The following is a 23,477-nucleotide window of genomic DNA, read 5'->3' on the forward strand; positions in this document are numbered from 1 at the left end:
TGTGCACTCTCTAGGTGCGTCTTTGTAAAGTGGGGGACATACTCCATTATGTCAGATCACACACAGTTAAAACAACAATCACGATATTATCGTAGACGATATACATATAGCGCACATCCCTAGTGGTGTCGAGATTTTTCCTTTTGAAAAGGTTTATTTTGCATTTGAAAATGTGTTCACTTTTGGAGGCCCAATCAAATAATGAGATCAAATCAAAATCATAGCTTTGCATAGCACAGCTCTGCCTCAAAGCATTGCTTCCAGTTAATTTGCCACACCAGAAATGGAAAGTCAAGTCGAGCACATTGCATTGTATTGGTGGATATAGTATTCTATGCATAAGATACATTTTGAAGTAAGACATCTACATATTCCATGCATACAGAAAACTACTGTGCAAATTATACATCCTGCATTTTTCCAAAAATGGCTAAAATGGTACCTTATAACATAATACAACTAAAAGTTGACCAAACCTCTTATCTGCAGCGGTCCCTCCACTCTCATGCCATGTGCCACCGTCTGAGCTGCTCCTGTCTCTTCTGGCTTCACCTCTGTGGCCGAACGGCGGTACACCCCGACACGCACTTCCTCAAACACCTCGAACATCTCATACACACGAGCTGTATATCCAGCCAGTTCTGTGACCTGCGATGAGATGAATGGTGGAGTATTTTTTTAGACACTTCCACACATGAAAGTCACATTTATTTATATACAGCTTGTTTCAAAGTAGCAATTATGCATTTCGGCTGTTGTTAAGATGAAGTCACTTAAGTGTTGATTCAACCCAAACTTTACCCGGTGACAAAATGGAGGAAAAAATCTAGAGCAAATTTAGGCTGTTCTCCTCTGGCCAACGAACCAACACAGTGTGATTATGATTCAGGCTGCATCACCAGTCAGAATTCAGATCGGGATCGGTAGCTATTCATCCAGTTCCTTTTGTTTGAAGATTGATTCATGAAACCCTGAATAGGCAATGACTTTGACTGAAATAACTAGTCTAAAAATGGCAGAGAATTATTTATTTGGAACTGGGTGCACAATGTTTAAGTTTGCTACATTTACATGACAAAAGATCAGCTGAAGCAGCCAGGTTTTATATTGTAGATTCATAGATATTAGATTGATGTGCCACTAAACATAACATAAAAAAGAAAATGTGGTGGTGGTTGGTTAAAATGGTTCTTAAAATGTACCTTTTATGGTTTTTCAGATATTAAAATACATGCAGTGTTTAATATAGCTGTTTGCGAATGTCTGCAAAGTGCATAATAAATTGAGTTATTATCTACCAAAAGAATAAATCAATTGTGAAATGAGTTGTCAGTATTTCCAACCCTACTTCCAGCACTAACTTATGTAGGTTTGTAACCCACTTGCATAATGCCAGTCTATGGTCTTCACTGGCTGCCCGCAAACAACACCTACTTTGACCCTACTTTGACACTGTAGTTGTAGCTGAGACCTGGAAGAGTTTGGTTCGTTTTGTAGAAATATCGAGAAGACACTGTTTTCTGCGCTGAGGAAGTAAATCCACTTTGCATGCACGTTCAAAGGATGAGGGCTGGTAAAACAAACACCATTCTTAATGTATCAAGTGCTGAGGAAGCCTCCAAAGCTGAAATTAAGAAATGGTAATGGGCGTTCGGTTTCCAACAAACAATGTACACACACTACACAATGTACAGCAGTAGACCCATCACAACAGACTGGGCCATTTGACGAATTAGAGGAGAGTAGGCTCTCAGAAAGGAGTTTAGAGAGACCAAATCTGTGATCTAACCGGTTTCAGACATTTTGAGAAAATGAGAGATGCTGCTGTTTATATTATGAGAAAATTAAAGGGTTTTTGACCTTGGATGTATGTAAACATATTGTAGCAGATCTCCAAAACAAAATTAGGAACTGGTAAAAAATTGTATTTGCATAATTTAATTCCAATTTTGGCCACTTTAAATGGGCACTTTTGGGGCACATTAAAATAAGACAACTTAAGTCATTTTCTTTGCAATTCTGTTTAGTTTTTGTTTATATTGAAGTGCATGTTTATAATTTCTGCTTAATTATTTTGTAAACAAACTTTTATTTCCTCCACAGTTTATAGCCCTATTCTAACATGATTAGTATTATCTGGGGACCTCTGGTGATTTGTAATAATTGAACAGAGAATGTCTGTGATCTTAATCCCGTGCGAATCGGCCATGTCTGTAATTTGTAAACAAAACATTCCCCCGCAAATTACCTACCATGTTTCGCCAAACACCGAGGTCCTGTGATAATAGTAGTCCTGTGTGAATCGGCATCTCTGTGATTTGGCCAGGATTAGGTTCAAGTTCAAGTTCTAGAGTTTTATTTGTCACATACACAGTTATATACAGAATACAACCGGCAGTGAAATGTAAACAGGTCCGCTCCATGGACAGCAAATAACAATTAACAAAAAAGCACAATAAATTATAAAATAGGAATAGGATATATGTGCTATATATATACATATGTAGAATTATGAATAAATCAAGTAAAAGAAATAAGAGATGTGGAATAAAATAAGTGAGATAAAGTAAACTGGAGACTATAAAAATAAATACGTGGATAACAGAAGTGCAGGAGTGTAATGTGCAAACAGCATTATACACTGTGCTTAAAAACCGAGGTATGTATTGAACCGTGGACTAACTGTATTGTTGCATCCCTAGTAGACACATAGGGTGGCAGATTAGGCAGATCGTATATAATTTTTGCAAGGTTTTTGTTTTCTGTGCGCAATTCTATCTTTATCTTTAACGAAGAATGGAGGTTGCATTCATAATGCGCACTGTTATGAATTCCCGCACGGATACTTTCACTTTAGAATGAGTACCAATTTGGAAACAAATTGCTTGAATGGTGTGTTTAATATTAATATCAATACTATTCTTAATGAAAAACAGAACAGAACAGTACAATGACCAGCTCGCTTAAATGGGCGCTTTTATATTTAGCTTTGAAACTGAATCTCCCGCCGTATAGTCAGCTTCTCACTCGCGATAAATGATATCTGACTCCTGCCGATGGTCTGTGCTCAGTTCAGGTTTAATTTGTAGCTTCTGTTCTCTAACTGAACTAAATTATTTTTATTACTATAAAACAATCCAAACGATATTGATACATATAACTGTTTATTAGGGCTGGGATAAACGATTATTTTTTAAACGATTAATCTAGCGATTATTTTTTCGATGCATCAATTAATCTAACGATTAATTTTTCCTGTCCGATTCGGTTACGATTCGATTCGATTACCGATTATCTCCCCATTAATTGCCTAATAGCAATTTATACATGTTGATTTAATTATCTGAATGAAAAAACGAATTCCTTAACATTGCAATATATGTTTATTGCTCTTAAAATTCCAAAGTAAGACTATACAAGAGCAATGCATTCAATAAAACCTTGAAAACATAAAGTAGGCTACACACACAGACACACACACACACACACACACACACACACACACACACACACACACACACACACACACACACAAATAAATAAGTATAAACCTACAACAAAGAAACATATTATACGATTTTTCTATGTATGCAACTTAGCCTATAGGCTATGCCCATCGATTAAATATCAACAAGTTGGTTAATCAAATCCGGGGACACACTGCAAGCGTGAGCGTCTCGGCTGCGTGGCGTGTCCGTTTTTGTTTCGGCTCCCATGTTAACAGGTTGGAGTTTGCACACTGCCTGTGACGCGCGGAAAACGCGTGCATGCTGGAAATAGAAGAGCGCCTATTTTTCACGCGTGTTGGGAGCGTCTCCAGGCAAAATAGAATAGGAAAAGATGTTTATATATCATTTTGACACGAATACATATTATTAAATTACATTTTCATGTTTGAAAGTCTGTAGGTTTACATAAATGCAGATATAGGCCTAATTGTAATAATAAAAAACGTCAATTATCGATTTTGAAATGTTGCAACTGTCAATACAGAACGACATATTCTGTAGCCTATTTTGCCGTCAATACCATAGATATGTGGCTACTCCCGACGTTTTCTTTGCTGTATCAGTAGGCTATTTATGTTTAACATTAGGAATAGGGCTTCCCTCCGCATCAATAGCAGCAGCAGCGCCGCGTCAGACACGCTTCTAGTGTGCAAAGGCAGAGAAAACGCCACACAGCCCCGTGGCTGACCCGCAACAGAAACGCCACGCGCATCCGCGGCATGACAGTGAAAACAGTTACATGTAGAGTGCATTACGGGCGCCAATACTCCGTTTAAAACCGGAATAGTCCTGGGATGAAACTGCTCACTTAGAGGATGGATACCCTCGGTCACATCAGCGCGATTAGACATTGAACATTTTACATTTAAAACAGCTTATTATGTAGGTAACGTAGCCAATGTGTCCGATGCTTTCACTTGATGCAAACGTTTGTTTTTGTGATTAAAATACATCAAATATTACCAAAACATCTGTCTTCCTGTGTGCAGAAATTTGTTTATGTAGCCGTGACAACAAAACGCGTGCGCGCATCCCTGTGATGCTCCGTGCGCACCGCGCGCCAACCCCATAGACTGTGGCCAACCCGCAAGCCTTGCACTTCTGAAAGTCTGAGGAGCCACTCGTGTTGCTACCATAGATATACATAATAAATAATATACTTAATTACATAATATACTTTATTATGTACATCTATGGTTGCTACTACTCTCCGGCGCCGCCATCTTTATTTTGAGTCTGACGAATCGACGCGCATATTTTGCGTCGACGTATTTTTTGCGTCGACGTCGTCCCAGCCCTACTGTTTATGATTTCATACAGCTATATCTATAATAAAAAAAACATTTATAAGTCTTGACATCATATTCGGGAGATAAGTCAGGAAATTCGAGTAAAATCACAGGCTTTGCTTACACCGTGCGAATGTGCCACGCAAAATTCAGATGTGGGGGAGTAATTTCTAAATCACAGAGGTCCCTAGATAATACCAATCCCGTGAGAATAGGGCTTATGTTGATTTTTTTAATGTGTCTACTAGGGATGCAACAATACAGTTAGTCCACGGTTAAATACATACCTCGGTTTTTAACCACAGTTTTCGGTTCGGTTTGGTTTTTTGCTATTCTATTCTTAGGCGACAGGAACAGAAAAAGGTTAAGGAGAACTTTTTTTTTTATTGTAATACTCTTTTCTTTACTTTACTTTAAAAAACCCTTGTACACATTCCCAGTGTATTGTATAGTATAAAATAAATAAATATAAAGATTTACAGTGGCAGCTCAGAGAGTAGCATTTAAGTATGAAATTGAATGAATAAATGTAGGCTAAAATTAAAAGAACAGTCTTCAATATACATTGATTGAACGCTACTTTATTCAAGAGCAGTGAGTGATTTTTTTTCTTTGTCTATTTTAATACCTCTAATACCTCTATAATTTTAGAGGTGAACTGTCCCTTTAAGGACAAACGTTCACAATCACTAGTCTGCGCTGCTAAGACCTGCTTACATCTCATAGACACGCAATTTTACTTTCACTTTAGACATAACCGACTGTGTTTATATATTGTGTTTGACAGTATTAGTGCAGTAAGTCAAGTAATAACGTGTCCGACAGGCGCGCGCATGTAAAACGCGAATGAAATGTTTAACCGGCAAAGTGTGACTAAACACCATCGGCCATAACTTTAGTGCATATGATTAGATATTTGCTCATATCAGCGCGTAGACTCAAAGGCACACTCAAACAGACCCGAAATAAACTGTAATAAATATTTAAAACGAAGAGAAATAGAAAATATTAATTAAATGCAAAACCGACAAAAAACGCAATTCAAAAGAGCGTATTGAACCGTGAATGCCGTACCAAACGGTTCAATATTATATTGAGTATTGTGGCATCCCTAGTGTCTAATAAAATGTTAGTATGTGAAATGCATCCCACCTCTTTGTATGAGATCATGATCCTCTCCACCGCATCAGCTGCAGCGTTCAGAAGGTTCCGGGCCGTTGTGAAAGCCTGTGTGCGATCACTCACCAAGTCCTCCTCCTTCATCACCATGGCTGCCTGTTTCACATCCTCTGAATCTGAATGGAAAATATTAATAAACAAACCATGCAGACTAAAGGGACTAAAAAAATGGTACTAAAGTGTCCCCTTTAAGAAAGCCATAAGAACACGTGCTCAAGGATGTTCAAGGGAGTTTTGGATTGAAACAATCACACAGCCAAAAAGTCTGGAGCCACAGACACAGAAAGAAGAACTGGAAATACAGATACTCATAATTCAATCCATACCATATTTAGAGTATCCGGTGGCAGTGATGATGGGCACGGCGACCATGACCAGGCCCGATGCGCTCCAGAGATATTTCATCAGGAACTGTTCCAGCATGACATACCACAGCCTCTTGAACAGGATCAGGTTAATCTGCTCGGACAGCGCCGTGTAGCTCCGCTGCAGCTGAAACATCTCGATCTGCGCAGGGCAGACAGGCAGGCACGCAAACACACACGCAGACATGCATACACGCAGATACACAGGCAACAAGATAACATCAAGCTGGTTTCCAATTATATAGAGTCCGATCAGGCTTTCTGATTCATGATAATGCCATTTCATAATTTGTTACTGTTTGTATGCATAAGAACCATGTATTTTTTAAGCATAAAATCAAAGCATCATGAAGGTGAAGTGGAGTGTGTGCAATGTGTGTGTAAGTGTGGATCTGGGGTCACAGAGGAGCATACAGACTTTTGCCCCCATTCCAGGGCTTTCTATGTATTCAGACACACCACATGACCTCTCTCTATGAACACTTTCTCTGGCCATATGACTGTGAAGTTCAGGAACATTTCCAGTTGCAAGCATGGGGCACTGTTTGTTTAGCTGGGAAATTTGCTTTGTCATTGAGACACAGACACAAAATGACCTCAAATACTTGTTTTACAGTCTTAAACGGATAGTTCACCCATAAATGAAAATTCGGTCATCATTTAATACTCACTCTCATTACATCTTAAACCTGAAAGACCTTTTCTTCCATTGAAAAACAACATTGAAAGAATTAAAATAAGAATTTTACCTTTCCTAAAACATAAACATAGACACCACTGTTTGGGTCGGTAAGATTTTATTAATGTCTTTAAAATAAGTACATTACACTCACCAAGGCTGAAACCAATTTTTTCCTTAATTATGTATTATGTTAAATGAAATAAAATTTGTAAAATGTTAAGTTAACCTAAACCATTTGTGTTTGAACTACATGAATCGTTTCTGTAGCACTGACTGATGGCTATTCTCAGTGTACTAAAGTGTAAAAAGAAGTGATTTGTTTATAAAACAAAAGTGCTCTACAACACCCTGATATACAAGCAAATTATACTAATATACTATACACGTTTGTTAAATGTGTTGAAAATATATTAATTAATTTAAACATTATTTAAAGCTGCTGTACGTAACTTTTTTTGTGTTCAATATAATGATATAATGAGAATGTACAACATGAATCCATTTTCCAAACCGTGTTTTTGTCTTACCCTGAATCATTATGGTGCACTTATAATAAGTGTTTATATTGGGACTGTTTCAGAGCGGTCTGGTAGAAACCGCTGAGGAGGAGGAGCAGTCCCTGCGTAACTCGCCATAGATATTAAACAGAGAGAAGTAGATCCGGTGTCATGACAAATCCTGTCCCCCTGTGAAATCGTGTCCGCAAGGACCCCCAGAGCGATTCTATTGGCTGAAATTTTTTTTATAGGTAATCTGTTCAGAGCCTGATTACAATTCTTACACAATCGCGTTTTGATTTTTGCTGTTTAAATTGTGTTAAAATAGTCTTTAATGTCTTACAAAGCATATGTTTCATATATAAGTAGTATATAACTGAAGCTATAAGTGCTTATATAAGTATATAATTCAGAAAATGTTTTTACTCCCATTATAGCAATCAATTACATATTTCAAATAAATGTTTTGCGTGTGTACTTAGTATGGCAATGAATTCATAGTTTATTAGTTTATTATTTAGTTATTTTAAAACAATTGATTGTCCAGAACCATGTATAACAACTTTTGATCAGGCATTTAAAACCGCTACCAGCGGACACGATTTCACAGGGGGACAGGATTTGTCATGACACCGGCTGCAATGTTCTTCCGCAAGATGCATGCAGTTCTGTTTATTAACCGCTAAAGCGCAAAAAGTTACGGACTGCAGCTTTAGCATTTTATGCTAACATTAGTTTTGACAGAGCAAAAAAACAACAATATTGATAATAAGTTTTAAAATCTCTGTCATAAAGGATGAGAAAGAACCATAAAAAAGGTCCATATGTCTCGTGCTATATTTCAAATCTTTTGAAGCTATGAGATAAGCTTTGCGTGAGGAGAAGAATGTCAAAATGTATTCACAACTCTTTTTTTGTGCTGTTGGTCAGTGCTATGCAAAAGACCAGCAAACAAAATCCTTTTGCATTCCTCTGGAGAAAGTCATACAGATTTGGAAAGACATGAGGTTAGCAAATGATGACAGAAACCAAACTCAAAAGAATATTCTCCTACCTTATGTCCTCCATAGAAGGCAATCTCCTCTGAATTGGCGATGATGCGAGAATGCATGTATCTAAGGTCGCCTTTCCTCCTGGCTTCCTCAGCCACAAGTTTACCAAAGCGGGGGGAGAACGCTCTCAGAACCTTGGCAGTAAGTGCCACCACGATGCCAGCTATGGCGGAGGGCCAGGTGGTGTTGGCACCTTTCGACTCAGCTGTTTTAATGAGTGTGTAACAGGTCACCACCACGTCGAGGATCGGCTTGGTCAGGTTAGAGTACAGATGAGCCACGGAGGCAGCAAACATCACCACATCTTCAGTCAAGGACTGATCAGGGTTTGCCAACCTGCCATCCATGTTGCTGACACGGTAGTACGTCTGATCATTGAAATACAGCATGTAGGCATGGGTGACCAGCCGGGTGCGGAAAGCAAGGGTCAGCTGACCCTCCAGGTAACGGATGGCACTGTTCACAAACGTGGCCGGAATGGCAATGAGCAGCCATTTGGTTAACTCCACCACAAATGCTTTGGGGTCTTTCTTTACAATGGTTTTCACTATTTGCCCATCTAAATTGGCAACATAGATGGAGAGAAAGGTGCGTGAAATGAGGGCTAGAGAGTGGAAACCGAGCAGGCCAAGTTCTTTGCAGAAAAGCCGAGGAAAGAGGATTTTCAAAAGACGAATCAACCTCCCGAAGAATTCACGGTTCACAGCCGGGGAGCTTTTCTTTTTCCTTGCGGCTGCCACTTCTTGAGGTTCTCCATTGGAGGTCACCAGGTCAGTGCCCTTAACTTGTTTACTAGTCCTTCCTTTCAGCCTGCCATATACGTAAGGGGAAAGCTTCTTCGCCCCATATAGCACAACAAGAAGGAGAATGGTCTTTTTCACAAGGGGGTTTTTCAGCTGGGAGGGAAGTTTTGAATATGCAGACATTTTGTTTGTAGCTTATCAATACTGAGATCATTAAAAATGAAGCTTATTGAAGAGCAGGTTGCTGATGTGCACAGCTATATGGATATCTATTCATGTAAACTAATATAAATGTGATATCAGCAAACTGACAGCATGTCAAACTAACACGTTCTATTGGAAATCACAATAGTTTCGGAGACAGCAATGAAATTAAGAACAAAAAAGTGTAAACTTGTGCGTAATTCTATTCTTTTTTCTTTTTTGATTGACAATTTTTATTGAGTCCCATACAAAATAAAGTATAGGTTAATTATGTTCTTACTCTAGAGTTTGAGAAGATGAGTAAACTCACATATTTCTCATTCTAACAAACGAGTTATGCCACACATTAATGTCAACATACTCTAAACTGTATGTCAACAATTGTCTCACTTGAGTCTATATTTGTTTCTGCTAAGGAGTTTTAGAAGAGACCAAGCTGACACCTAAAAGTCATGACTGACATCCCCACTGAACGACTGCTGTGGGAAATACTGTTTACACGACAAAAAAAAAATCATGTTAAATGTTAATATTTTGCGACTCGTAAGAATGAGTCAAACATCATGTCCTGACTTTAGAGGTAACGTTAGTTCAAATGACAGCTAGCAATTTAAGCTAATAAACTCAGTGTACAAAAAACAAACAGCGGTGCGACACAAAAACAACACAGTAAGTTGACTATAAACACTATTTACACGTTTACAGATTTGCTATACTGAATCTAACAGCATGTAAATGTCAAATAAGTGTAACTTAGTTTAAGTTGCGGTGCTAGCGCTGCTGGCTAATATTCACTTTACTTCAACTTCCTCCGTCCAACTTTCCGTCTGTTCTGATCCACGTAAAGGTCATTTTCACAGCAGATCTGAAATATGAAAACCCATCATCGTGGTGAGCACATGCGGGCTGTCATTTAACTCATCAAACGGTCCGAATGTAGAATAAAAGCCACCGGTGTGTGTTTGAGGGCAGGCGTAAATCAACCTCACCGGGTCTCAGGCGGTACAATCACACGGTAAAATGCGCCGATAGGTGGAGTAAACGAAGGCAAATGCTTTACTCACGCCACACAATACCAAAGTCACACACGCCTGTTGTTTTCATAATCACTGGAGTCCTTTCCGATTATTGGCGCTGTTAAGTTTTACTGCGGCAAGATAAACAACGTATCTTCTTCAAGACTTTTACAATTTCTATTTCCACCCATCCATCCAAATTCATCTATCTATCTATCTATCTATCTATCTATCTATCTATCTATCTATCTATCTATCTATCTATCTATCTATCTATCTATCTATCTATCTATCTATCCATCCATCCATCCATCCATCCATCCATCCATCCATCCAGCCAGCTAGCCAGCCAGCCAGCCAGCCATCCATCCATCCATCTATCTATCTATCCATATAGAATCTATCAATTTCCATCCATCCATCCAATCTTAAAATTTGCATCCATCTATCTAAAATGTGATATTACACAATATTATTGACTAATATGGTAATACTTAGGCCTATAATACTAATATGGCAATGCTCAACCATGTGTACGTTGTTGATCAATTAATTAATTAAATTAATAAACTAGCCGTATCATCAGTTATAACGTGTAGGCTGTTTAAAAACACACAGGTGACTGCATCTGACCAAAAAACACTTTATTAAAAACAAATTTTGTACATTCTTGGTTTTTTAATTAGATTTTTTTTTTTCAATAGAGATAGAGAATGTTGAAAACCAAGGAGAAAACAGCAAATTATATACAGTCTGGAGAGGTTTCTTCCAAAAGTGATAAAACACACGGCCAGGAAAATAGCAATTAAAGAGGTTTTGGATATGGAATTTTAAAATTGGAACAGGGAAAATACAATCTCCAGTAGTATCCAAAACATGGAGGGAACATCTTTAAAAAGTGTTAGCATTTGGTACCATGATGAAGCAAAACAGATTTCACAAACTTCATTGGTTGTATTTGCCTTAAGTGTTCTCAGTTTAAATCAACAAATAAGTCTTTAATAAAAAATAAAAGGCTGTTATCCTTCATATTCTTCATCTTTTAGATCATTATCTGATAGGTTCTATGTTATCAACAGAAATTATCATATTCTTCCAAAACGGTAAAAATGTTTGACCATAAATGTCCTCAGCAAGGTTTTACAAGCATCATGAACATTTGGCAATCTTCTCCTTGGTCACTTTTGTTAAAGTCTGTTTTTGTAGAAAAGTTTCTATTCGTGACACTTCCATGCATCAGTGGCGTTGATTTCAAATGGACAGACCACAATCAAAGCAGCTTTCAGTGTAGTCCTGAGACAAGCACGGCAGCATTTGGTGTCAGAGTATCTGAGAACGTTTCGATTGCTTCAGTAAGTTCATCTCTCAGCTTTGTATTCTACAGATATATTCAAGGTGAAGGCATCTGACATGTAGAACCTTTTAAGACCTACATCAATTTGCCTAGATAATGCTGTCAATGAAAATACAATGAACCGAGAGAAAAAAATAATATCAGGAAACATAGACGAGGAGGGAATAAAGAACAGATACCTGCATGCATTGGTACATCAAGGTACATTTTTAGTTTTTGTTCTTTTTTCCCCAGAAGGGAGCATAGCACACTACATCTACTGGAATGGATTAGCCAGCAATCCAAATGCCTGTTTTAGGTTTGTTTTTCCTAAAGAGGGAGTCAAATCTGCTGCTAGTTTATAAGCAGGAGCCCAATTCTTTATTCAAATACACATTTGTTACATGGGGCTTAGTAAAGTCTTCTCCGCTGCATTTGCTAGGCACAATGGTCCAAGGTTGGCACCCTGGCATTGGTAGGCAACGCCACATTCTGAGTATCACAATTCATCAAACAAATTCTAAAGAAGGGTGCTGGAAAATTACGATTCTTGGCAAAGTCCCGGTTTGGTTAATTAAACCTTTTCATTTCATGCAATCTAATTACTGAGAGATACAGTAAATATTGACATCTGCAGTCAATCCGATAGGAAAAACAATGAACAATTGCAATTAAGGCGCTATACACAAGAAGCTGGTGATTCTTGCGTCAAGCACTGCACCTGGCAGGGCGCTTTGCATGCATCTGCAGTGGGTGCTGTTGATTTGAATGGGTCCACAACCCCTGAAAACAGATCATATGGCTCCTCCTAGTGGTTGTTGTTATAAAAACCTGATCATATTGGAGACAGATGGTCATATTTCACCCCAATATTTTAAAAAAATGGACATTTTCATGAGCATTAAGCACATTTCTCTCCCACATTCTCATTACTAATCCGTTCTACTAATGTTTTGCTTTTGAGCATTTTTAGATTTCTCATTATTCTCAGATGATCATTCACATTAAATTGTCATTAGAGTAATTAAAATTCATCCTGTCCAGAAAGGATCCTTTTTTAAATCAGCACAAATCCAGCACAATATATATTATTATGATCCTAAAATCCACTGTTATTCTCTTCTATTACAATAATGAGAATTAGGTTGGGGCTTTATCATCAAGAAAATAATGTCATAATGCAAATCCTAAAATTGTTGCTTTAAAACGTATCATTTTTCGGTTACACTTTATTTTTAAGGTGTTTGTGTTACAGTGTAGTTATGCATTTAAGTATGCATTAATAATTAACTACATGTACTTACTGTAAGGTTAGGGTTGGGGTTTGGTTTAGGGTTAGTTGCATGTAATTATACTCATAGTTATTACTACAGTAACTACATGTAACGTGTAACAAGGACACTGCAAAATAAAGGAAAAAATTCTCTTTTGATTTTGGAGTGTTTGAATGTGCTCTTGACAGGCTTCATAAGATTCTCCCTTTCATTCTTGCTTAATTTATGAAGAAATTTATTTTTGAATAGATTAAATGTTTAATTACTCCTGAATTTCCATGTTTTCTTTGTGATTGTATGGTATATAATTACAGCCTGAGGAAATAGAAACCATCATAAATACATGTGATACAGATAAAGATGTTTTTTGAGCCGCACAGCGACCTTTGTGCCATTCTTAAAGGTAAAGTTCACCCAAAATTGATGCTGTATAAGTTTCTCTGTAGCGTTGAACACAAAAGAAGATTTTTTTTTTCCTTCATACAATGGAAGTCAGTGGGGACTGGCAATTGTTTGGTTACCAACATTCTTCTTATTTGTTCAGCAGAACAAAGAAACTCATACAGGTTTGGAACAACTTGAGTAAATGATGACAAAATTTTCATTTTCAGCTGAACTATCCCTTTAAATGTCATCATCCTGAATGAGCACATTTATGCTCTTCCACATTAGTAATAAAGATACTAGCTGAATTATAAATTTCATGAAATACTGAGTCACTGACTCTTTAACAGTCCATCAAAGATTAAGATTTGGCTTGTTGTTTTTTTCTCCTGCGCATTTTAAAAATGCTTCTCAGAATGACAAAAAAAAAAAGTATTAATTTTGTCTAAACACAGTCTTCTTGATTGTAATTTGCATAGAAATATTTCCATAAAAACATTGAGAAGATCCTGATTTTTTTTCCAAAGGGCCTCAAATGTCCAGTACTACTTTTGGAAGGTCTCACCAGCGACCAATAATTCTCATGAACAACAAAAACTTGTTGAATATGTTTTGAGACAAAACTATATTGAGCTTGGAAATAGTGTAATAGAATGTATAGAAATATGGTGACATAATGTCTCTTTTCTCTGAATAACCATTTTTTCCTGGAGGGAAAATTGAAGTCTACAGGAACCAAGAAATGATGAAACTAGAAGACAGCTTGATCTCATGCTGATAAGGGTCTTGACTGAGTACAAGTGTTTGTCCCATGTCAATGGCTTAGCATATATTAATATTACAAGGATGCTAGGCTGATTTCTGTCATAATTATTCAGTTCTAAACGCTGAAAGGAAGCAAAAAGTCTCTTATGAAGTCCACTATGGCATTCTCTCAGTCTGCCATTCCATACACAGGTAAGCTGGTGTTAGCTGGAGTCTCTTTGAGTTTGCATGAGTGTGTGGGTGTGTGTCAGACCAGCGTGCCCGGTGTGGGTCTGTCATTACTGGTCTCTTTAAGTGCCATCTCCTGCATTTTAGATGAAAATGTATCTTGGTACAATGAAAGCTCCATCGACCTATAGGGAAAAAGAAAGAAGAGATGACAAAATCAATGAGGTATGATACACATCTAAGAAAAGCAATATATAATATATAATATACAAAATATAATATTAAAATATATACACTGCATACATATACTAGCACTTTGAGATTTTGTTTAATATAAAGTGTATAACATATAAAATGTATTATTATTATTATATACTATATACATTTGTACAGCTTGAAATGTGAAAATGCATTTGTAAATAATTGTAAATAATCTGGAGTAATGATGCTGTAAATTCAGCTTTGCATCACAGGAAAAAAATATACTTTAGGATATATTTAAATAGATAATTTGTAATAATATTTCATTATTATTTCAATATTTAATTTTTAACCAAATAAATGCAGCCTTGGTGAGCAGAAAATACTTCTTTCAAAAACATAAAACAATTTAAATATTTAAAAAGTTAATTTTAAAAATATATACTTATACACGGTAAGCTACTATAATGGAAATTAATTTAAAAATGTGTGAAAATGCATTAGTATATGCAGAAAAGAGCATTGACCATGACTAATAAATGCTGTAAAAGTCATGAAACCTAATATATATTTACCTTTTTGAAAAAAAAAGGGTTTCTTAACTGATGGTTCCTGTGAATTATGAATGTAGATTTTAATTAATTCTGCAATTACCTGCCGTGTAGAGGGTGACCATGAAACGTGGCCGACTGGGGCATCTGTGGATAGGATGTATCCGTTTGAAAGGACTGTGGCTGGTGTTTTAGGGGTGGATGGGGGTGCGAGTTGTGCAGAGAGGACGTGGTACGCCTGCGCTGAGTCTGTGTCCCCTCTTTGCCCTTCCCAGCATTGGCCGTCTGTCCCAGTGCGTTCCGCAGATACCAGTCTCTCAAGCCCTCCAGCGCCAAGGCCTTGTGTAGGTTGCGTGTGGGGTCATCAGGGGTTGTAGGTGCGGATGACTCGTTTGGGTAGTGGGGAGGTCTGTGGGGGTGGTCTATCTGCTGGTTATGCAGTGCATTAACGCCGGTGCCATTGGCGGTGTTGGTTTCAGTGTAGGCAGAGAGCAGGATAGACTCTTGCTGGTGCTGCTGTAAAGGAACGAACGGGCCGCAGGATTTGGTGCGGGTCACTTTGACCCGCCGAGGCTCGCCAGGCTTCCCTCTCAGCATTAGCGGGCTGTATGCCGGAGGGCCGTTGCCCAGGATGAGCTGCTGCGATTGGGGGAAGCCGTTTCTGTAGGGAGGTGGTGGAGCATTGGGACCTTCAGGCCACGGCCGGGTTTTTGCACTATTTTGGACCTGCAGTCTTTGCTGAGTTTGCATCTTCTGTTGTTTCCCCCACACATAATCCATGAGTATCTCGCTGTAACCGCCACCTCCGTTGGTTCCTCGACCTCCCGCAGCCGAGCGAACGCGGGACAGTTCGGTGTGTCCGTTTACCTGCCGTTCGGGGCTGCTCCGCTGTGCCTGTTTTAAAGTTGTGTCCATGAGCGCTTCTGAGCTCTTGTACGGGCCGTTTCGTACAGACATGCCTAACCGTTGACCTCCCTCCTCCATTGCGGTGCCGTGCCGGTCGAGTAACGTCTCGGAGCTATTGCTTCGTCTGTGCCCTTGTTCGTAGGACCCTGCGGAGGACCCCTCCTGAGACTGCAGAGGCACCTGATGGGGCGCCTCGAGATTGTCTGACCACTGCTTCACAGCAGCAGTGCCGCTAGATGATTCTGACCTGCACAAATAAACAACACATTAAAATACATTCACTACCATCAAACGTTCTGGCTTAGTATGCAAATTACTACTTTTATTTAGCAAGGATGCATTAAATTGCTTGAAAGTGACAGTAAACACATTCATAATGTTATAATAAAAAATACAATAAAAAAAAGTTGGTCAAAAAAAATGTTACCTTAAAGGTTTTGTTCACCCAAAAATGAAAATTATTCCATAATTTACCTTCAAGCCATCCTAGATGTATATGACATTCTTCTTTCAGCCAAACACAATCAAAGTTATATTAAAAAAATATCCTAGCACATCTAAGCTTTATAATGGGAGTGAATTCCACTGGAACTAGACACGCATACGATCATTACCAGAAGACCTTGATTATAGTTTATAAAGTTATAAATATGGATATTTTTCTTACAAAAACACATCTCTTCCCTTCATGAGGCCTTTATTAACCCCTTGGATTAATTTTATGATGAATGGATGTGGTTTTTTGTGCTTCAAAATCTCAGTTACTATTCACTGCCATTATAAAGCTTGAAAGTAGCTTTATTTATAGATATTTTTTTAAAATATAACTCTGATTATATTTGGCTGAAAGAAAAAAGTCAAATACACCTAGGGTGACTTGAGAGCGAGTAAACTTTGGGATAATTTTCATTTTTGGGTGAACAAACCCTTTAAGATATTCAATAAATGTCAATGCAATGCAACGTCTTTCTTTTTTTTTACGAGCACTTTTTGTTGTATAGAACAATATTTAGTGCTATACAAACACAATATATATTTTTAATTTTAATCACTTATTTTGACTTTGACTACACTGAAAAAAAACGTATTATTATTATTTTATATATATATATATATATATATATATATATATATATATATACTACAGTTCAAAAGTAAACTGTACTTTTACTGCATTTTTTAATCAAATAACAGTATAATAATAATTCAGCCTTGGTGAGCATTAGAGACCTTCACAGACATTAAAACATACTACTGACACCAAAGTTTTGAAAACATTTGAAAAGCAAAAAAAGTGAAATCCCATTATATGGAAAAAAAAAAAAATGGAATTAATAGGAAACAAAACTGTTTACCAATATTCTTCAAAATAGTTTTTTTTTTTAAGGAAAGAAATGCATAAAGGTTTTGGAACGACATGAAGCTTGAGTATAATAACAGAAATAATAACAGAATTGTCATGTTTGGGTGGACTATCCCTTTAAGATGCTGATATCGGTATCTCCCACCACTGCGCCACAACAAGCTGCTCTGTATGTGTAATTGGATTGAGTGGGAAATAATGGTGCTTTACTCTCAACCTCCTCAGACATCCATTACTTCATTACATCTTATTGCAAATAAGTAATTTAATCTAAATGTTTGTGCCATTATCAATTCAGGGCTTTTTAACTATAATTACCTATATAGTCAGCATGCAAGCTGATCTGCACAGTGTTTTAACCTACGTTTGGGCATGTGTGTTTTGCGCATTTGTAACCTGATGTGCACTCCTGTTATTCCATTGCGGGACAAGAGCGGGGTTGCTGGTACACTTCTACCTTCCAGATTTGACACACTTCTTGGAAGAGTGTGACTCGGGCTGAAAAAAAAAAGACAAAAACAGGTCTAGTAACATCTGGTTAGAAATCTAGCAGTACACAGTTAACAAACCTGATCGATGTTTTATGGTGACAAAGACCATTTTATAAATCTGATGATGAAGTTATGTTTTGATTCTAAATTGTAGCTTTATTATTTTGGTAGCACTTTATTTTACAGTCCTGTTCCTCTTGTACATACTGTCTACTTATTACAGGTAATGACTCATCTACACCTAACCTTAAAGTATGAGCCACAATATGTCATTTTTTCGCCGCTACAGGTTGCTTATTCAAACCAAAGACGTAGCTTGATGACGCCTTGATACCACAGAGCTTTTCTTACGCCAGTTGCCGCTTCCACTTTTCCCGGTCATGCATATGTGCAGTAACACAGCTCTGTTTTATTATGTTTATCGTGTAGCATTATAACACACATTTGAGTGTGTTATAATGCTACTCTGTGTGTTCGCTCGGCAGCTACTATAAAACACTTGTTGCAGACTGAAGAGCTAGATCGATATTAGGCATGGTAAAACATGGCACTCGCATTAAATCAAGTGTGTTCAACAAAACTGTGTTAAATTATATAAAAATGACAAGTTTTCTGTCAATGAATGTATCCAAACAGTTGCTGACCTGTCTAATAAAACATATTAAAGCGTCTTTGGTATTTCCATGGTTTCTACTAAATAAAACTGGAAATTGAGGGTAACATGAGTATGATGCCATTGACGCAAGGACAACGTTTTTAAACCCTTTAAAAATCTGACATATTGTGTCTTTAATCCATGTAGTTACCATATTACCCAGTATTTTCTTAGGTAAGTAAACTTTAAGTGCATGTAAGTACAGGTACTGTAAAATGAAGTGCAACCATTATTTTTATTATACAGTAATATTTAATATAGTCAGATGATGAATATAGTACATCTGTGGCTACAGTTGCTAACAATATATTTTAGATTATTACCTAAATGTCAATGAGTAGCTAAGAGCATTTGTTCTAAAATCAGCTAATTAATTACAAACCTCGTTATTAGTTTTCCCCATCTAAATGAGTTGATTCCAGGTGAGCTAATCAATTTAGATTCACCTTTGGATCTTTATAAAGTGGAAAAACAGCTGTTCCTATTTTCTCATGCTGAGCACGAAAGCAAATTGTGCTGAGCACGTACCTGGCTGAGCTGGCCACAGAGTTGCGGCGAGTTTTCATCTCGTAATAGATCTCCACAGGGGAGAGTTTTCGAGAAAACCTGTTGTCTGGGCTCCCCGAGACCAGCCGGGGACGTGAGGGTGACAGGCCTTCAGAGGCTTCTTCTGAGAGAGAGAGAGAGAGAGAGAGAGAGAGAGAGAGAGAGAGAGAGAGAGAGACTTGTGAGATAGAGACAGAACGCTTTCTACTTCACAGTTTACACTTAAGAGACATACTACTGTTCAAAGGTTTGAGGTTGGTAAGATTTCAGAAGGGAAAAAAACATTTATTTAAAATAGAAATCTTATAAAATGTCAATGCATCTTAGATATATAAAAGTATAAATGTATTTTTATTTTTATTACAGACCCCAATCTTGGAAAGCTAGTGTATAATAAAGAAGTTAATTGCAATAAAAAACAAAACAAAAGCAAGTGTGATCTGCACTCAGATGCTTCACAAGCCATATTTGTGTTATTATTATTTTTAATTGAATGTCACTTGGTTTGATATTTGTATGAAACATCTTATTAAATTGCATTTCAGTACACATAAGTGTGTCTTAAGTGTCTAAATAGTTTTTGGGGCCATTGAACATACATAAGTGCTACTAAAGGAGGCTAGTTATGTATCAATTACAGGAAAAATCATACATGGATGTCACACCCTCAGAAGCACAATCGATGACTTAGTCACTATATTAACTAATTTCTTTAGTATTTATAACTATCATTAGCAACTTTTTCCTGTTATCTGTTATTTGTACTGATGCTTTAGCAATGTTGTATAAAAATGATTTAATCACTTTCTTTAATCGAAATTGGAGAGGGAGGGAGAGAGCGAGCGAGAGAGAGAGCACGAGAGAGAGCAGAGAGAGAGAGAGAGAGAGAGAGAGAGAGAGAGAGAGAGAGAGAGAGAGAGAGAGAGAGAGAGAGAGAGAGAGAGAGAGAGAGAGAGAGAGAGAGAGAATCAAAAATGCCACAGGGAGAGGATTAGTTCAGTGAGTGTTAATAACAGGCTTTTTGACTCATTGATGTGAAGACTCTAATGACCCCCGCGGGATTCTCCCTCCACTAAACTCATCTTGCTATTGTAATGGTGCTTCTTATCTCAGTCTCTCGCATTCATTATCCTGCTAATGTAAAGCACTGATCCGTCCCATAACTCACCGGTGTCCTGATTGGTGGAATCTGACGTGGAGCTGCTCTCTGACTTCACCGTGTTATCTGAGGATATAAACATTCACACATTACATAACTGAACTGATACAGTTACATGAAGTCACATGAACACACTGTATTGACTCTAAGCTGCTGATAAGATAGATGAGGTTGCAATATTGTTCAATGGTCATTTTATGTGGAAAAAGTCCACTAAATCAGCCAAAAAACTTCCTTCAGGATATCCTTAAAGCTAAAAATGTGCATAAAAGTAATGTTTCTAAATATTTTTTATATTTATGTTTTAAATTTTGGATTTATTGTTTTAACTTGCATTTTTAACAATTTATTATTTAAAGAAGTTTGACTAATGTGATAATTATATGAAAAAGACAATAAACAAAAAAAACTGAATAAAAATTATACATTTTATCTTAAAAATGCAAACATTTTTGAGGAGGTATGGTTAAGCTTAGTCAATAGGTAAAGGTGCACTATGTAGCGTCTGCTAGAGGGCGCCTATTCAAAATAAAGGCTTAGTTTGATGACGCCAAGTTTGAGAGCAGAATCTTGGATGTGTGGTCTTCACCTCACAGTCGGTGGAAAAGAATCGGGATAGGACTCATGTTCATAGATGCGATTATCAGGGTTGCCAAATTAATCTCACGCCAAATTGCCAAACCTGCTTTATATATTATACAAAGCTAGGCCTATACACTCTAAAAAATGCTGGGTTAAAAACAACCCAAGTTGGGTTGAAAATGCACCAACCCAGCAATTGGGTTGTTTTTACCCAATGGTTGAGTTGTTCTTACCCAGCAATTGGGTTGTCTTAAGCAACATTTAACCCAACCACTGGGTTAAAACAACTCAACCACTGGGTTAAAACAACTCAACCATTGGGTTAAAACAACTCAATTGTTGGGTTGGTGCATTTTCAACCCAACTTGGGTTGTTTTTAACCCAGCATTTTTTAGAGTGTAGCTTTATATAATTATTATTAAGTTTATTGTTACTATTATCAAGTTTTAATGTGAAATTCAAACAACAAATAGTGTTTTGGCGCTAATGTTAAAGCCAGAGGCGTTGAAAAGCGGAGTGGCAACATGCTCTCATCTCCCGGCGTCGCGCGCAAGGCAAGGCAAGTTTATTTGTATAGCACATTTCATACCCAATGGCAATTCAAAGTGCTTTACATAGAAATTAATTAAAACAGTGGTAACAAATGCATGAGAAAAAAAGAGTACCATATGGACGAATAAAAAATTAAAAACAAGCATAGTTAAAACAGTCGTAAAGATAATAATAGTAATTAAAAAAAAAAATAATAATTTAAAAAATAAGATAAAATAAAATAAAATGGTCAGATCCACAATAATGGTCTGATATAAAAACAAACATTCTTCAGTTTACAGCCTTCATACATGTACCATCTTAATTAGAACACCTCTCATTCATTTCTTTCTCAAACACGTTCATAACATCCAATTTTGATCACTCTTCCCTGATTTTTACTCAGAAACCTTCTTGTTAAAACCCTTACTCACTCATCATACCCTCCACAGATTTACACATACTCAAACCTTTTTGTCAAACTTACTATTTCCATCAAACCCAGTTTTCACTCGTCATATTTAACTCAAAAGAACATATAAAATAAACAATAACCAAAGATAAGAACAAAGGTAAACTAAAACAATTATAAAAAGAATAAAGAGATAAGATAGGGTGCAATCAGTCGGACATACAGCGCTCAGAGCTCATTCAGTAAACGCACAGCTGAACAGATGTGTTTTGAGTCTGGATTTGAATGTGGCTACTGTTGGAGCACATCTGATCTGTTCAGGAAACTGGTTCCAACTACGGCTGGCATAATAGATAAAGGCAGACTCTCCTTGCTTTGAGTGAACTCTTGGTATTTCTAACTGACTTGATCCTGCTGATCTGAGTGATCTGTTGGGTTTGTATTTAATCAACATATCTGCGATGTATTGAGGTCCTAGCTCATTGAGTGATTTATAAACATTTTTTATTAAAAAAAATAATAATATTTATTTTATAGTACATGGAGTACATGGAGCACTCAATACTTCCAGCGCGGTGTCAATGCATTTAAATGGCTTAAGCGGATACACAACAGTTTCACTATACAGATGTTTGCAGCAAGTTTTGTTAAACAGTACAGCTTGTGCATTGATTATTAAGTCAGCCATATTTACAGGATCGTTTTATTATGGAGAGTTATAGAGATGCAACATTGTTGACATTAATTTTATTCTTGTATATAGGCCTCAGGTATTCTTTACCAATTGGTCACACTCATACTCATTGATGGTCAAATGTGACTATACGCCATAACTATTTTTCAATTAAATAAGTGTTCTATATTTTATATCAATAATGTTTATTGAATATTTTAAAGAGATCTTTTGGTAGGCTACTAAATACTAGCCTATTTGTGCAATAATTGTTGTCAATTAATGACCACTTAAAATATATTTCTTCTAATATTTGTATTATTTATATTTCAATTTGTGTAGTAATTAAGGTTAAAATAGAGAATTCCAATTCAAAGAGTTAAATTAGAGGCATTTTGTAGCTTAAAAAATATTAATGTAAATATTAAAGAAATAAAATAAATAAAATTCTCCCTCCAACCTGAACATAAAAGTTGGCAACCCTGGATTATTAAGGTTACAGTAGTATGAAGCAGAGCAGGGGCGAGTGTTGTGGAGCTGAGCAAGGCCGCTGGAGCGATTGCTAATGAGAGACGAGCGCAACACGGCTTGTGAGCAGCGGGACTTTTATTATGACAGGACACAGTCGCCGGTGCCGTTTCCGCTTCTCTGGTCATGAGTATGAGGTAACGCAGCTCTGTTTATCATATTAGATACATCTGAGTGTGTTTAAAATTATGACGTTACTCTGTGTGTTCACTCAGCAGCTGCTGTGACACTTCATTTGTTCACACTGCTTAGAGTAAAGCGTTTCTGCAACAAGAAAAAAAAAAGGGAAACAAGGTTGACGCAGATATGACGCAATTGACAGACGACTCCCTCAGACGTCCCGGTTCATTGGTTAAAATCACAATTTTCTCACAATTAACAAACAGTTGAAAACATTTGTGATATTGTAAGTATTCAAC

At 37.1% G+C, this 23,477-nt stretch overlaps 2 protein-coding genes across 5 annotated transcripts in view; both read right to left on the reverse strand.

The window, feature by feature from the left end:
- The window catches only part of abcd1 (ATP-binding cassette, sub-family D (ALD), member 1), a 45,358-nt gene extending 34,774 nt beyond the window's left edge, over positions 1-10,584 (reverse strand). The window contains exons 1-4 of the mRNA XM_067414359.1: positions 8,576-10,584; positions 6,304-6,484; positions 5,951-6,093; positions 477-648 (exon numbers count right to left, since the gene is read on the reverse strand). Of these exons, the coding sequence (XP_067270460.1) occupies positions 477-648; positions 5,951-6,093; positions 6,304-6,484; positions 8,576-9,499 (1,420 nt within the window). The 5' untranslated portion in view covers positions 9,500-10,584. The remainder of the gene's footprint in view (positions 1-476; positions 649-5,950; positions 6,094-6,303; positions 6,485-8,575) is intronic.
- Positions 10,585-11,165: 581 nt separating this feature from the next.
- ccdc120a (coiled-coil domain containing 120a) overlaps positions 11,166-23,477 on the reverse strand; it is a 63,525-nt gene continuing 51,213 nt past the window's right edge. For 3 of the 4 annotated variants that reach the window (XM_067414360.1, XM_067414362.1, XM_067414361.1), the window contains exons 7-11: positions 20,342-20,398; positions 19,156-19,297; positions 17,878-17,979; positions 15,316-16,365; positions 11,166-14,645 (exon numbers count right to left, since the gene is read on the reverse strand). In XM_067414360.1, coding sequence (XP_067270461.1) covers positions 14,540-14,645; positions 15,316-16,365; positions 17,878-17,979; positions 19,156-19,297; positions 20,342-20,398 — 1,457 coding nt within the window. In that variant the 3' untranslated portion in view covers positions 11,166-14,539. The remainder of the gene's footprint in view (positions 14,646-15,315; positions 16,366-17,877; positions 17,980-19,155; positions 19,298-20,341; positions 20,399-23,477) is intronic. The other variant, XM_067414363.1, reaches the window with a different exon arrangement.

Source organism: Pseudorasbora parva, chromosome 13 (genome assembly GCF_024679245.1).
Source record: "Pseudorasbora parva isolate DD20220531a chromosome 13, ASM2467924v1, whole genome shotgun sequence".
Lineage (NCBI taxonomy): Eukaryota > Metazoa > Chordata > Actinopteri > Cypriniformes > Gobionidae > Pseudorasbora > Pseudorasbora parva.